The 15,993-nt window shown below is 37.7% G+C and overlaps 1 protein-coding gene across 1 annotated transcript; it reads left to right on the top strand.

The window, feature by feature from the left end:
- The first annotated feature begins 1,612 nt into the window (after positions 1–1,612).
- LOC115925916 (cytochrome b561-like) lies at positions 1,613–7,862 on the top strand. The gene is made up of 5 exons (XM_030989958.1): positions 1,613–1,681; positions 4,503–4,748; positions 5,489–5,688; positions 6,239–6,375; positions 7,413–7,862. The coding sequence occupies exons 2-5, from the start codon at positions 4,529–4,531 to the stop codon at positions 7,546–7,548; spliced, it is 693 nt and encodes a 230-aa protein (XP_030845818.1). The 5' UTR covers positions 1,613–1,681; positions 4,503–4,528; the 3' UTR covers positions 7,549–7,862.
- Positions 7,863–15,993: the final 8,131 nt, after the last annotated feature.

The raw sequence follows: 15,993 nt of genomic DNA, 5'->3' as shown, positions 1-15,993 counted from the left end.
TGAATAAATGAATGAATAAATGAATAAATAAAGCTAATAAAAAATGATAAATTAACACAAAAATAAACATAAAACCCCGGCAATGGGGCAGTCCCATTGTTTTGCCCTTGGATTTAGTTTCAGGTAGTATGAACATTTAATGAAAGTATGAAGCATTTTTTTTATTTGGGGGCATTTGGTTTCCATTTTGTGTGTGTGGATGGAAATGAGGGCACCTATTTCTAGGTCATACCCCCTATGGCACAATATGTATTGCCCAATGATAAAATTAAGGTATTTTTTTCCATTTTAATATTGACAAACCGTGTAGTGTACCACTTGGCTTCAGAAAATCCACATTCAAGCAGAGAAAAGCTTATCTTCTATGATTAGTTGACGCTTTAAACTTCATGTTATGATTTTTTTTGTTATACTCCCAACCAAATGAAAAAAAAATTCTGTATGCAAAGTGTTTTGGATTTAAAATGGGTTCTTCTACTCGAGCCATTACGCCACAACGTTCTTGATTAGATTGTCCAATTCCATTGTTTGAAGCCTCGCACAGCGGGTCGGTGCTTACAGGGGAGTGTTTCACAAAAATCCTAAGTCAAACTTAACTCTAAGTTGGACTTAAACATTATGGAGAGCCGTTTGTAGCCTTAAACTAAAATATACCCAAAAGCAAAAATGGAAGTGTTTTAGACTTTTCATAGATTCCACATCAAGAACATGAAATCTCCTGGATAATAGAAAATATAGATGATTTAAATCAACATTTATGCCTTTTAAAATAACTTTTACAAAATATTTTCAAAGATGCTAGCGGCTTTCCATAATTGTTAAGTCCAACTTAGAGATAAGTTCAACTTAGGATCTTTGTGAAACACCCCCCCCCCCCCAGATCCTCTTAGGTGCAATCTTCCTAATGTAGGCAAATAAACCGCCAGTGATATAATTCTTCTTTGAAAAGTCGCTAGAAGTATAGTTTTTATATTTTCCCTTAAGCGCGGTCCCAAACTTCGAAACAAACTACAAAAGAAAGATGTGGCCAAAGTTCAACGCCCGGTTAATGCAAGTAACTGTACGAAAAAAAAAAAAAGATTGATTACACACAAATCGGTTTCACATGCCATTTTACAAATGAAAGAATTTCATGCGACAACAATGATGAAGCATTTCATTGATATGACCGGACAAATACTTAACTGATACAGACAATAAAGTAAATATTGATAGGCTCAAGGTTCAGTCTGAGATTTATTGGATTAATCGATGGACGAGAATGCCTATTATGTAATGATATCTGATAGAATCTAGACTTATACAGGGGATTGATCTCTTATTCCAGTCTAATAAATGGTAGTGCACTCGGTACCAAGTACAGGCGGACACACCTATTTACTTACTATCCGTGATATAAGTATTATGATATTCAGGCAATCTGCATGCTGTCAGATAAATCTTCTCTTACAACTTCCGACATCTGACGTTTACGTCTTCATTTGGCATCACATGGAAGCTATAAAATAAACTTTATATCGTTGTGTTTTTAAATTCATTCACATGTGACTCATGTAATGTGAGAAAGCTTTAATACAAGGAACTTAATTGATATTTTTGGAAGCCGGCATTTGTTTAGTGGGCTTTCACAGGACCTCGTCTCTCCCGGCTACGTTTTCGCCAAACCAGAGTGGATTCTCAGGTAAGACAATGATGCATTATTTGAGCTTTTCTCTGTTGTTGTACAATATTGTAAATACTAAAATAGAGAATGGCTGTTTGCAAATATCTTTGCCCGGTCGTTTCTCTACCATTTCCTTGTCGCAATAGTCAGAACAAGCATAATGTTTTCGCTTGTATTCATGAAGAATGTCCACAAAGGGAATATAAATTGACATAAGGACAGACCAAAAAGTTATAGAAATTCAAAAATTCGAAAAGAGTAAAATTCATAACTTTTAGAACATACAAAAAGGCTGTAATAATGAAGAAGAAAAACAAATTTGGTAAAGTGGGGAATAACTGAAGATAAGTCTCATTCTGACGATCAATCGCATAATTTTGCCGATTTTGCCCTCTTTTACGGGATTATTTGGTAGTCCTAACAAGTAAGGTTTATTTTATTAACATTCCTTTTCTTTCCTTTGCTCTCTCATTTTATCTTGCCCTTTTATGTCGCAATGTGATGGGGAAGGGGGAGGGGTGTAGTGTGAGGATCGCATGTGCCATCGTCATGCCTCTGTATCAGCAATATTCTTCCATATCATCCTCCTCTGTAGCTCTCCTGCACCCAGTGGCGGATCCAGGGAGGGAGGGGGGGGGGGGGGTCCGTCCCCTGTCCAAAAAATCAGATAAAAACACGTAAATTGTTACCGCTTTGTTAAAAAAGAAAAAGACGGGCCCCTTCCCTAGCCAAAAAATATCCGTCGGCTTGATTTTCAAATTTACGGGGGTAAAAAATGTAAACAAATGAGTGCTCACCCCCCCCCCCCCCATTAAGCGAAATATCGGCTGGCGAGTTTTTTCAAATTTTCTCACGAATTGGGCCCCTCTTTTGCCCCCTCCCATGCCGCCGGTTGGGTCCGCCCCTTCCTGCACCCTTCCATCCTCTTGAAATGATTTTCTTCTCCTAAAGAAACTTTTCTTCCTCATACATCTTCTATCGCCTTCTCCATGATCCCTCTCGCAAATTCCTTTTGAATTTCTGCTCAAGGAACTACATCTGTGCGTTTGTTTAAATTAATTTAATATCAGAAGACAATTGTGTGTACAATGTTGAAACATGGGCTACATGCTCATAATCTAATTGTACACACATTTAGTATGATCGACGACAGCATATTGGGGATGTCTCATTTATTTACTTCATTGTACAGTGCGCAGTACTAAGTAAGTGTACTGAAACATTAGTATTAAAGATAAACTTTAGTACTGGTAATGCGATTGCATTGTGAAAAAAGGTGTGGAAAGGATCAGAAACAGTTGATCATGTAGCATGTAAGTATTGGTGTGCACTGCAAGGTTCTGGAGTCATCAAAATCATAATAAATTTGACAGAGTCTTGGTAAAGTAACAAGCACTGTACACAGAAAGCTATATATGGGACAACACACATGGTGTCCGGGCTAGTACTACCTTGATTTCCTTGTCTTTCTATGCTCATTACTCAGCCAGTATACATTTTCTTCCAAAATTGTTTGGCACATGACATCCATTGTAATCTTGAACATTCAGTGTAAGTTTCGTTTGATTCTGTGATAATTAATTTTCATTTTTTTACCAGAACTGGAGTTTATCTTTAATGCTAAATAAAAAGTTTTAAGCAATGTGACCCTGAGATGTCTTGCATGGTTAGTGAAAACTTGTTTTCTGTCATCATGACTTCAAGGCATGCTCACTCATTCGTGGCAGCGCATCAGTTATGAATGGTTAATCATTCGACAGCATATAAGTTACTCATTACCATAACACATGCATTTGAAGGTCATTATAGGTTGTACCATTTGAATTAGGAGTTACTAAAGTCGAGCATACGGGCCTTCAAGTATTGATACGCACAATATGATCAGCATTAGACTGGTCAAAACTGATCGAAAGATGGCAGCATATATGAGCTGTCAGATTGGGGAATTTATTCCCAGGATAAGAGCTAGGGGACAAAACAAATCTTTCTCTTGTTTCGGGTTCATGATAAACAATGGCGCAGCGTGGGTCCACCCACTGAGGGGACACTGAGAGGATTTGGAGGCAGGGTTGGGGCACCGGTATTATATGGAAATGAAATGCGAATTTGCAAGGCGGAGGAGGGGGAGCACGGAGGCATGTGTACACCCGATAGATGAATAAACTAAATAGAAAAAACGAGCAAACAGAGAAGGGAACGGGAGAAGGGGGGAAATGTCATGAAAACTTTCGATACCCTCCCCCTAATCAGGAGCCTTGTTTTGAATGCCATTTCCGGGTATTAAGACTTGTGGCCCCTCACGTTGTTCCAATGCCCTTCCCTCTACGTGTTTACTCACACTGTATATCAGCAGTCGTGTGTTCCTGTTTACATAACCATACTCCACATTACATTTACTATCAGGGTACTTCAGTACTATCAGTTATTTATCAATACTTAAGTGTTCACCTTTGAAGGTGCATCAACCTACGCGATAAAGAGGTAAACGCATCATTTGAAGTTATTATGCTTTATACGATACACGGTTAAATCCACCTCCGCCTCTGCACATGTGTCTTTCACGTGAACAGATTGGTAAAAAGCACAAAGCTTTGGATTTATCATGTGCTTTGTGATGTACAAAATGTGAATGCAGATGTAGTGTATGTAGTTTTATAATGTTTCCATGATACACGATCAAACCGTGTAATGTTAAAATAGTGCTAGAAAGCTGGTGGAACCTTGATTACTTTTAGTAAACATAAATGGAAATGAGGTAGCGCGCCGCATATGCGTCCAATATAGATGTCATCTAGTCAACATTATATCTTTCTCGATCTCCCCTTCTTTGTCATCATAGCTCTCGTAAGGACTTTCATCGACATCATGGATCTACCAGCGCCGTCAATTATTAGGGACTTGAAGCGGCGTCTCTTTACACCCCTCGTCATCTTAGCCGAGATCTTAGGGATGCTATCGGTGGTCCTCATAGGGGTATGGGTGGCTTATTACCCGGTTAGATCTGGATTTCATTGGGACCTTCTGGGAAAAATTTATATTCATCCTTTCATTATGACGGTGGGCATGGTTTTCGTTTTCGGAAATAGTAAGTATTTGAATGTATTTCCTATTTTTTCTTCATCCAACCCCCAATAGCATAATCAACATTAGGCCTACATTATCAGTGATATAGTTTCAATATATTTATTGTGTATGTGAAGTATTTTGTATTAATAAGCTGAATACCATTCTGTTAAGGGGGAGGATTAGACTGACAAATTTTCATAAGCAAAGAATTAAAAAATAAGAAATGAAAAGAAAGTTTTTTCAAAACTTAAATTGGGTTTGAAAAGGGCCGGTTGTGTCATCCTCGCAAACACCTATGCTATTCATGTCATCATTATCATTATTGTCATGGCTATTGAATTTTTTTAACACAGTATGAATTAGGCCCCCCCCCCCCCAATCATGATAGACAACGCCCCTTAAAATGATATTGCATTTTAAATTTAAAATTTTGGAATACTGAAGATGACTATTAGTTCTTCGAGTCGTTGGTTGTTGAAAAATTACATGGCAAATGACAACAATCCAGAAATAGATAAAGGGGGAGGGGCCAATATTTGTTTAAAGGCATTAGGGTTTGGAAATGGGAGAGGGGAAGTGTGCCAGCTCAACACTGTGCAGAGTGTGCCTCCACACACGGCATACCCCTCAGATTATTATAAGGACTAATTTTCATTTCATATTTTCATGTATTTGATGATAATCCAAAACGGGATTTTGTGTCAATACATGGAGCTGAATATTTGGATTGGATTTGATCTATTCCTTTCACACATGCAGGCACACTCCTCTATCGCATCTCTGACCGGCTATCTATCCGTCCCAAGCTTGTAAAAACATGTCATGTAGTGATGATGATGATCGTGCTCGCATGTACAGCCATTGGCATCTACCTTGCCGTTACCTCCATCATAGGGAAGACATTGGACAACGTTCATGCCGTGCTGGGCATTGCGACCACCACCTTGTTCGTTTTACAGGTATTAAACATCCCGCTTAACACCCCCAGCCCCTCTCGAAATTCGTGTCCTTTTCGAGTCGTCAGAAAAATCATGATAATTAATTGACCTTGTTGACACATTGACAGAGAAGTTATATAACCAATTGAAAGTTTCAAAGTTATAGTACAGTTTTACCTAGGTGTGCCATGTGTCATTGTAATACCCATTATCAAATAAGACAGGAATTGTTTTCTAGATATATGATAACTACAATAAAAACTAGAGGCGCTAAAAACAAAAAGATACCGAAGTGCTCACAAAGATTTGAATGTGCTAAACGGTAGACTCATACAATAAGCTCATCCGGTGAAGGAGTGCGTTTAAAATAAAACATTTTGGAGGTGGCATACAAAAAATACAATATATTTCTCTGATCCAAAGTGGTATGTCGTTCCTTAATTTCGATGCTGCCATTTACATTCTAAGATTTAAATTTGTCTAATTTTGCATCCACACCATGACTTCCTCAAACAGAAATATTGATATATTACCAATATTAAACAAACACTTTTCTCCTTTCTCGTCGCAGTTTATATGTGCGTTGTTTATCTTCGTCACACCATGCGCACCTGAATGGTTAAAAGTGTCCTATTTGCACCTCCACGCTTTCATCGGGATCCTGACACTGGTGTCTGCTACGGCTACCTGTCTCACTGGAATTCAATTGTAAGTAGGATTGGGGATTGACTCCTTGGTTACAATGATGTAGCGTGAGTCCAGACATTAAAGATAAACTTTAGTACTGGTAATGCGATTGCATTGTGAAAGAAAAGGTGTGGAAAGGATCAGAAACAGTTGATCATGTAGTATTGGTGTGCACTGCAAGGTTCTGGAGTCATCAAAATCATAATAAATTTGACCGAGTCTTGGTAAAGTAACAAGCACTCACATAGAAAGCTATATATGGGACAACACACATGGTGTCGGGGCTAGTACTACCTTGATTTCCTTGTCTTTCTATGCTCATTACTCAGCCAGTATACATTTTCTTCCAAAATTGTTTGGCACATGTCATTTATTTGTAATCTTGAACATTCAGTGTAAGTTTCGTTTGATTCTGTGAGAATTATTATTTTTTTTTTACCAGTACTGGAGTTTATCTTTAAGGGGGCATCGGTAATAACGGGGGTGCACACCCCTTTTGGTAGATGAAATTCGAAATAAGGCCATCGATTGGGGAGGGTGGAAGGAACAGAGGTTCTATCACCTCTTGTCACGTTCCTCCACTTCCCCTGCTCTCTCTCGCCCCTTCTCTCCCTCTCTCTCTCTCTCTCTCTTACTCTCTCTCTCTCTCTCTCCATCTGTTTCTATCTGTACTTCTCTCTCTCTCCCTCTCTCTCTCTTTCATCTCTCACACCCACACACACACTCTCTCTCTTTTACTCTTCTCTTCTTTTTTATTCGCTTTCTCGCTCTTTATTTTTAAAAATGTTTTTTTTTCGGCATCCGATTATAGGGGGAACGTGTACCGTTCCATAGCTAATATATGCCACTGAAAGTCGTACTGATTTGCCCATGCACTCATTGAGAAGAAAATAATTACCTTAAATATAAGGACACTGGTGGTCCCTGTTAAACAGGTTGGGAGGCTTTCTATTTTACTAGGTACGAATTTACAGCCCGTCTTCACCAAATACCCCATGTTTAATCTCGTTTGATAATCTGATAATATTCTCTAATTCGGATTTTCTTGTTGTTTGCAGCGGTCAAGCTTTTTACGGTAGTCATCCAGCAATCTCCCTGTCTTTGACCATGTTCATCCCAGCCTTCACAGCAATCATCATATACATCCTGAGCAATGAAGTTTATCGTGCAAAGAGAAATCACCAAATTAATTAGTTCAATCGTCTGATCGTTAAACATAGTCATGTAGAGGTGTCGTGGTCAAGCGGATACGTCAATGGACTGTGGATCACATTGTTCGCGATTCGAGTCCCGTCGCGGTACCAATGTCCTTTTGCAAGACATACATTTGCCACTCTCCACCCAAGTGAAGTATGGGTACCCAGTATAGAAAGGAAATTCTACATGCTTTATACACCTTATTATGGCGACTAAGCTACTGCCGGGGTAATTATGATACTTCGTCTTAGGCGCAGTAAAGTATATTCATACAGTACATATAGCTTCGCTATATAAATGGACCTAATATTACACATTTATTATTATACTGTTAAAAAATATGAAAATAAAGCATTATGTGACGTAGCGTACGTAGATTCAGGCATTTACTCTCTAAAATAGCGAACAGGATTGGAAATCTATTCTTATACACTATAGGAGCAATTACTATGAACATGACGGACAAAGAAAGAGGACAAAGTATACAGTTCCTCATTCTACCCTCAACAATTGCTGTGGTAGACAAAAGATAAAAATGTGTAGAACAGGTGAATATGCATGTGACACCTGTTCTACACATTTTTACATAATAGCAGTGAAGGGATGTTCCTTTGTCTACCTGAGGAACTGTATATTTTGTCCTCTTTCTTTGTCCGTCATGTTCATAGTGAATAGTAGGGATCCTTTTGTTTCAGAGTGGAAATCAACGCTAACTACTGTTGGAATCCACACTCAAACGACTGAATCAGAGCAGTAAATTAGAGATGATTCCACTTTTACTTGGAGAAGAAGGAAAGTAAATTAGAGTTGATTTTTACTTGGCTGCACAAATTGAGGGGGGAGGGGGGGGGGGGGGGCTCCCGACATTCACCATACATGAAATTTGAATTGACAAAGCCAACGAAAATGAAGAATGTGTGGGAGTTTTTTTTTGTAAAATACCTGGAGGTCAAAATGTCAGAAATAAACATGTTAAAGGTAATAATAGCAGAGGTGAAAATTTCACATTTTTACCTCTGCTACTTTTACTTGGCCCCGCGTGGGAGGTGGTCGTATCGTCTTTCATTCGCGATACATCAGTCCCCTCCCTTTTGTTTCCCCATGTTTGTTTTCCTTTCCCCCCTTTTTGCATTCAATGGGGCCTGGAGCACCTACACCCCTAACCATATACGTCACTGAGTGTGGTAGTATAGTACAGTTCAGGTTGAAGCTCATTGAAGCTCATTCAGAGGCTTTGTTATTTCCAAGATCGTTATTTGGTGTACCCGAAGTAAAATATATACAAATATCCAAAATTATATTGAAGTTGATCTCTGCTCTACGGAGAGACCTAGAATTATGTTCCATCGTCGCTTTTGTATACCGTATATTAATAATAGTCCCTTCTCTCAAAAACATGGATATTGATATAAATCTCATCTATTATTTCATTATTATTATGTCCTTTTTAAAAAAGAGATTTTTGTTTATGTACGTATTTATCTGTTTATGTATACATTGATCGGCCAAAAGTAGACTTCCTAGGAAATGAAAAGAGGAAGTTACAAAATAATTTAAAAAAAACACTTACAAGCCCTTTAATTTTTTTCTCCATAATGTATCGATTGGAAAATAGGTATAATAGCTATAAATTGAAGAAGGTATGTCAAGAAAAAAAACTTTAAGTAAAATAGGGTCTGTTCATTTTGATAGTGACTGGAAATATGTTATATTTATAAATAAAAAGAAATCAGTACAAAATAAAATTGTATGTTATTATGTCCTTTATACATATCATCTTATAAGTTTGAATTTGAATTTTATTAGTAAGCTTCATTCATATACATGAACATTTTGTTTCACAATACATAAATAAAACAAACAAATATATAAATAAGAAATTAAACAAGTGGTATAGTTTCTCGAGTAATCACAAATTAACAATAAACAATGTAGCTTGTACAGTGAGAAATGATATTATTACAAAATAATTATATGACATAATTATATAAATCTGTGTGACATGGAACAGTCATACTAGTGTACTCTTACATGTACCTGTAAAAGAGAGGCTATGGGTTATAAATGAGTTATGCGGGTGAAATAATGTTGAGAGGTGAAATGTTATTGTTAAAAGGTGGTGACTGTTTCGAGAGAGGCTCTTAGCTTAACGTATTAACACTGGATTATTAACGTAAAATTCATGAAATTAAATTGGCCTATATCATTAATAACGGAGTTACTTATATAGTCGACCTGATCGAGTGTTACAACGTACAAGTCTAGTCAAGTAGAGTAGAGCGAAAAAGACAGCTCATAATATACTGTTGCTCAACATCATATCTTACCACTAAAGATCGTATTTACCCAGGGAAGTCACATCGGTAGGCCTGTTATTACCATTATTAGGCCAATCTACTATTCTTCCTTCATTCAATAATTTGGCAATTGTTGGAAATTAGCCTCATAGATAAAAAGATAGATAAATGGATTTGTTATTGATCCATATTTAAAACATAGAAAATGATATACTGCCCTCAGGCTTAATACATCCTCAACAGTATTGGTCTGCTGCCGCGGCTTGTTCGTTCAACGACATTGGTATAAAAGCCAGCTTGCGGTCCAGAACCTATCATTATATCTCCCGCAAAGCATGTGGTATATCTGTTGAAGTGAATAATAAACCTATATCATTGTGATCTGATCGTGCGAGCTCAAGACAGACTTTGGGTGAGTAAACATAGCTAAAATGAACAGCTCTAAGTTAATCTCGATATAATGTATATTCCCCGAATTTTATCGGGAGCTCTACTGAAATTCAGTCTTAAAGCGCGTCCAATATATTGAATACAATTTTGCTCCCTCATATCAAATCGGATGAGTAAAAAAAGAACGACTATTCGAAGATTAAAGTGCTGTTGTCATATCATTTTCTTCTATATCACTCTAGAAACTAAACTGTTAAGCCACCATTTAAAAGGGCCGAATAGTGACTATTTTTTCAGAATGGTAGAATGTCACTTTTAACAAACACTCCTCGGACATTTAAGAAAATGGTGATTTAACATTCTAATTCGTAGCTCATGTTTGAAAGAAAAAAAAGAAAAGAAACTCTTTGAAAAAAAATGATTGGGTGAAAAATGTTTTTCACTATAATTGTTTCTCATCACCCCCATTAACAAAAGTGCCATCATAAGCATACAGTACAGTACGATACGTCATGAGTGAAGGCACGTTTACTTTTAGGCTCAGGATCGGCTGACATTATATAAACGGCTGCTAGGCTACAGCCAGGGTAATAATAAATGTGCCTCGGAATAGAATTGTCTAGATAGATGGCGCTATAGAAATGCCTATTATTATTATTATTATTATTATTATTATTATTATTATTATTATTATTATTATTCCCCATTGATCTCAAGGAATCATTTATTCATCTTTTAACCATTAGGTGTTCCCTACACAAGCATATTTTTGTCTCCTTTGTTATATTTTGTTAATGTTTTCCCTGTACTGTTTTATTTGTTTATTGTTTAAGAATTATTTTAATCGATCAATTCAAGTATGTGTTACTCTAATGACCCTAAATCAATAGATAAATTTTGTTTGTAATTTGATCTAAAACTCATCTTTAAGATATAACAGAACATGTGTAACAGGGAAAAAATTACAGTGATTCTAAAGGGGAAAAAATTGCAGTAGCCAAATAGATTCAGATGCCTGCTGAGAGGTCTTGCATTATATATTTTCCAGCTATAGCATTCTATAAGACCTACAAATCTTGAAATGTACGATCGGCTTTATTTTTTTTCTTCTGTTTTTTAGAAAAAAATGCATTCAAAACTGAGAAATATCAGCCCAAGGAGGGAGTAAAAAAAGAAAGAAAAAAGAAGAAGAAATAAAAAAGATTTCCGACCGACCGACCCATGTATTGGCACCAAAAGGGCAATGTATCATCTTTTTTTAAAGGCCTTATGGAGCTCTCACACTCTGCCGTGTAGGCCTACCGTCCACCTGCCGGGCTATTAAAAAAACAACAGAGTTCAGAACGTTGGGTTTTGAGCGAACTTGTCCCCGGCCGCAAAAAAAAAAAAATCATAAAATTAATCTTTTCACCGTTTCGTTGCCATCTTCTGACCGTTCTCACCGGGCGCATACCGGGTGTTGAACGTGCTTTTACCGTCTTCACCGCCCAGATTGACTTTTGTTGAAAATTTTGGCCATTTCCATACCGGGCCCATACCGGGTCTCGAACGTGTGCACCGGGTTTGTAGCAGCCACCTACCAGTCACTTAGCGTCCTCTCACCGCTCGGAGCGTCCTGTGAGCGAGTCCCCGGACTGCTGACGTCATGACACGACTGCCATAAATATCCCGATTTGAACGGCAACGGTCAGTCCGCTCTCCATTTTTCATCACCGTTCTATAACGGGTTATGAGCGTGTTGTGAACGTGTTCATACAGTGTGACCGTTTTCATAACGTATTCATACCGTCCTCATACCGTTCAACCCCGTCCTCTTGCCGCTTACTTGCGGCCGGTGCCAGCCGGCCAAAGTTTTGAACATGCCCAAAACTTTCGCCGGGTCCCACCGGGTGTAAATAAGCGCCAACGCACAGTGGGCCAGGGAGGAACCAAAGTGCGCCAAAACTAAGTTTGGATGATCTTTCTTTTCCAATTTTTTTCTTGCCCAGTTGAAAGGTGATACATAGAAGAATACCTCAGTGAAATATTTAATTCCGGTATGCACAATAAGGGTATAAATTTACTACTTCAAACAGCAAAATCCTACATATTCACAGTTTTAGTGCAAAAGTGACTTATTTTATAAATCTTTGAATTCAACATGAAGTTTTTAAGTTATTGATATGAAATTGCTCTCACTTATTCCTGATAGTTCATTTCGTTGAATAAATGGGTTAAAATTAATAGAAACACAATCTTCATGATATATTATAAGGTAATTCACTGAAAAATGGACTAATTATCCATGTTTTTTATAAATCCAGAAGAAATGTTTAGATCTCCGCGGTGTACCGCTTAAATCTTAATACCACCATTTTCCCTGATGTCTAAGCTTCAATTTGATACCAAATTTGGCTGCCCGATCTTGCCCGTTGTTATGTGAGAGCCGATTTCCCTTGCCACATTGCCCCGAAAATGTGGGGTTTTGGGGTCCGCGGCTGAATCATGAAGGATTCGTGGTCATAAATCACGGCGCGAGGGGGCGCGTGACACTTGTTCTGACACCGCGGACCAAAATAAACACATTTTTCGGGGCAATGTTGCAAGGAAAACGGCTTTCACATAATAACGGGCAGAATCGGGCAGCCAAATCTGGTATCAACTTAAAGCTTAGACATCAGAGAAAATGTTGGTAATAAAATTTAAGCGAAATCCCTGGAAATCCAAACATTTCCTCTGGCTTTATACAAAAATAAATCTCCAAACATGAGTTTTGGCGCACTTTGGTTCCTCCCTGGCCCACTGTGCAACGCCCTATTAACGTGTTGCCCACTTTGATAACGAACCACCGTGTGCCCTCGCCGTTCTCCACCGTCCGCAGACATTTTCGCGCACGGTGGCACACGGTAGGCCTACACGGCAGAGTGTGAGAGTCACTTTAATGGACCTCACGAAGGCCCTACAACTTTTGCTAACATTTGAATTTCCACGTAAGTTGAGTGTATAAGCCTAGCATATATATTTCGCCTGTCATCATGCTAAATTTCATCTTTGATTGTATTGGACTCTCCCTTTTAACTTTATAGGCTATTGAAGGTCTTAACGCTTCGTTTGCATTCATGTTTTCTTACACCAGCTAACAAACAAATCGTGAAATTGATCATTTACAGAATGAGTCGACTGGACAGCTCTAAAATGGATATCCAACAAATGAGAGCCGTTTTGTATTTCATCGGACTGTTAATGCTGGTAAGTTGTCTGCAATATTGCGGTTTGAAAGCAATACAAGCTATTATATCCAGTCAACTCATGCAGATATAGTATAATACGGGTTCATAGCGCTTATGTCTTTCACATTGCCATTCTATATGGCGCTCCACTGTTATTACCGGTTTTTAACACGGCTGCCATTACAGCGCTCAACTTGCTTTCTAAGGAATTAATTCCTGTCATGTACCCATTTACCTCAGTCACCTGAGTGGAGTGTGGCAAATGTGGATTAATTTCGTACCAAAGGACATTAATGTTGAGGAGGGAGGAGCGGGGAGTGGTACATGTAGTTCTGAGGATATTATTTTGTTTTATACAACACCTACGTGGATCCTTGTCATTTGATTGGACAATTGTTGGTCACATGATATTCAATAGATGGTATATTGCACGGTCGTGCATTTTTGATTATATGCGCCGTGCATTTTTGGTTATATGCAGACTGCGTACCTCTCTGCTGCATGTGCGCGTATCCCTGCGTGTATCTGACGCGAAGGCAATCTGCATGTAATCGAGATCGAGAAGGCTTGACTCCAACTTAATTTATCTTTATAAGGAGTAAAGCAAAATTTGTTGATTAACGTTCTATTAGGGCTTCTTCGATGTTGCATAAAACAAATAATGAATGTTTTTCATTCGTTTAATAGTGCAAATATGTTCATTCGTTGAAAGATTAACGTTAATTCTATTCAACTCGGCTGACGCCTCGTTGAATAGAATGTTAATCTTTCAACTCATGAACATATTCGCACTATTGAACTCATAACCATTCATTATTTGTATAATAACCAATATTCGAGTAAAACATTTTGTACCTCGTTGCCCGAATGTCAATGATTCGGGCAGTCATGTTTTCAAAAATGTAATGGATTTTTGATATCTTATCTTGTGCATTTTGATTAGGGATAGAAGTATGGTTCATAATAAAGTAGGTGATACTACAATTATTTTTTTGCTCAAATTGGAACATTCGAGAAGGAGGCATTAATCCTCTCGGAAGGAAAAACTCTGTACAATACTGCCAGATATGTTTTTGCTGTTTGGAAGTCTCCCCGCATGTTTAATATTCAAAGCGTAGGAACAGAATAGTATGGACTCTTTTTTAACGAGAAAACGTCTTCTTTTTTTAATAGACATTCAAAGAGTTGTTCTTTGGAAACTAAATTGTATAATATATGACGTACACCGTTAAGAAAGAGCGTATAATATGAAGGGAAAATATTCATTTCAGTTCACATCAGCTCATTAAACATATAAATTAATAGTTTAAAAATTCAATTTTGTATAAACAATAAAATGAGAGACCATTCTGGTAACTTAATTCAATATTGTTGAGTTTGCTTCATTCTAACAAAATCACGATTTCAGACGGGGCAAAAGTTATTTAAAAATCTTTTTCACTATCCTATGTGAACCTGGATTCCTGTTTTGAGCGTTTTCTTTTTACGAATAATTAAGCAACCCATCTTTAATTTTTTAAGATCACAGGGTCCTCCAACGGCCAATCTGTGACGCTGACAGGTCCTTCTGTAGAGCAAGGACGTGATACAGTTTTCACCTGTACTGGAGGAGCAGCGCCCTATTACTTTCGCTGGAAAGACATTTCAGCAAATGTCTTTATATTCACAAATGAGTATAGGGATTACGGGCCTGGAGAAACCAAATATCTAAATTTTGGAGTAACAGTAAGTGGGAATACATCCACTATGACAATAAGTAATACCCAGATAGAAGATGAAGGACTGTATAGATGTTATACATTTTTTGGAAGTGAGGAAGCAGTACTTACAGTACAAGGTGAGTTATAGAAACTTTGAACATTCTATCGCACTAAATATTAACAAAGTTCCTGCCTATGTAACTCTTCATTCAAATTAGAAGTTTACTTGATCTTTAGGTTACATATACCGGTGCCTAAAGAGAATCAATGGGCTCATGGAATAAAAAATACATATGCATATCAACAAGCATGCCGTACATTTCCCCCTACAGTCGTCCTTCCCCAATTTGTTGAACCCTTCTACCAGCACCAAATTGTTTGTATTGAATAAGAATCTGAAATACACTGTATGTAAGTAAGGAACTCGGAAACTCTTAAGTGTATTTTCCAAGGTCGAAAGTATTCGTCTTGTGTCAAGGTTAAATGGTTATCAAATATATACCGACTCATGAACTTTGTATCGAGTGCGTCTGATTAATATTTTGTTGTATACTTGTAACTTGTAACTTATATCATCTGACGTCTAATGGTCTGTCTTTGTGTAAGCAAGTATCCCTTTGTCTCTTCTCTAATAGGGTTGCCCCCTTTCTTATTCTAAAGAATGATATGATTTTATCTGATCTATAACTAAAATAACCGAAGTATTACACCTCATTACCTTAGGAGGATCTACAAGCAGTACTCAAGAAAGTACCACATAATGCCCTCACTGCTGTGTATTATTTGTACTATTTATTTATCTTCTATCTACAGCGGCATCCCTCACCACTGAAGAAATGACTACAG

The sequence above is a fragment of the Strongylocentrotus purpuratus genome, unplaced genomic scaffold (assembly GCF_000002235.5).
Source record: "Strongylocentrotus purpuratus isolate Spur 01 unplaced genomic scaffold, Spur_5.0 spur5_scaffold_19, whole genome shotgun sequence".
Classification (NCBI taxonomy): domain Eukaryota; kingdom Metazoa; phylum Echinodermata; class Echinoidea; order Camarodonta; family Strongylocentrotidae; genus Strongylocentrotus; species Strongylocentrotus purpuratus.
The sequence above is the reverse complement of the archived record's forward strand: the minus strand, read 5'-3'. Positions and strand labels throughout refer to the sequence as shown.

Bases quoted from the DNA above. Each gene is read 5' to 3' on its own strand.
- LOC115925916 (XM_030989958.1), top strand. From the start codon at position 4,529: ATGGATCTACCAGCGCCGTCAATTATTAGGGACTTGAAGCGGCGTCTC. The intron at 4,749-5,488 runs GTAAGTATTTGA...TCACACATGCAG, and splicing joins GGTTTTCGTTTTCGGAAATA to GCACACTCCTCTATCGCATC. The intron at 5,689-6,238 runs GTATTAAACATC...TTCTCGTCGCAG, and splicing joins CCACCTTGTTCGTTTTACAG to TTTATATGTGCGTTGTTTAT.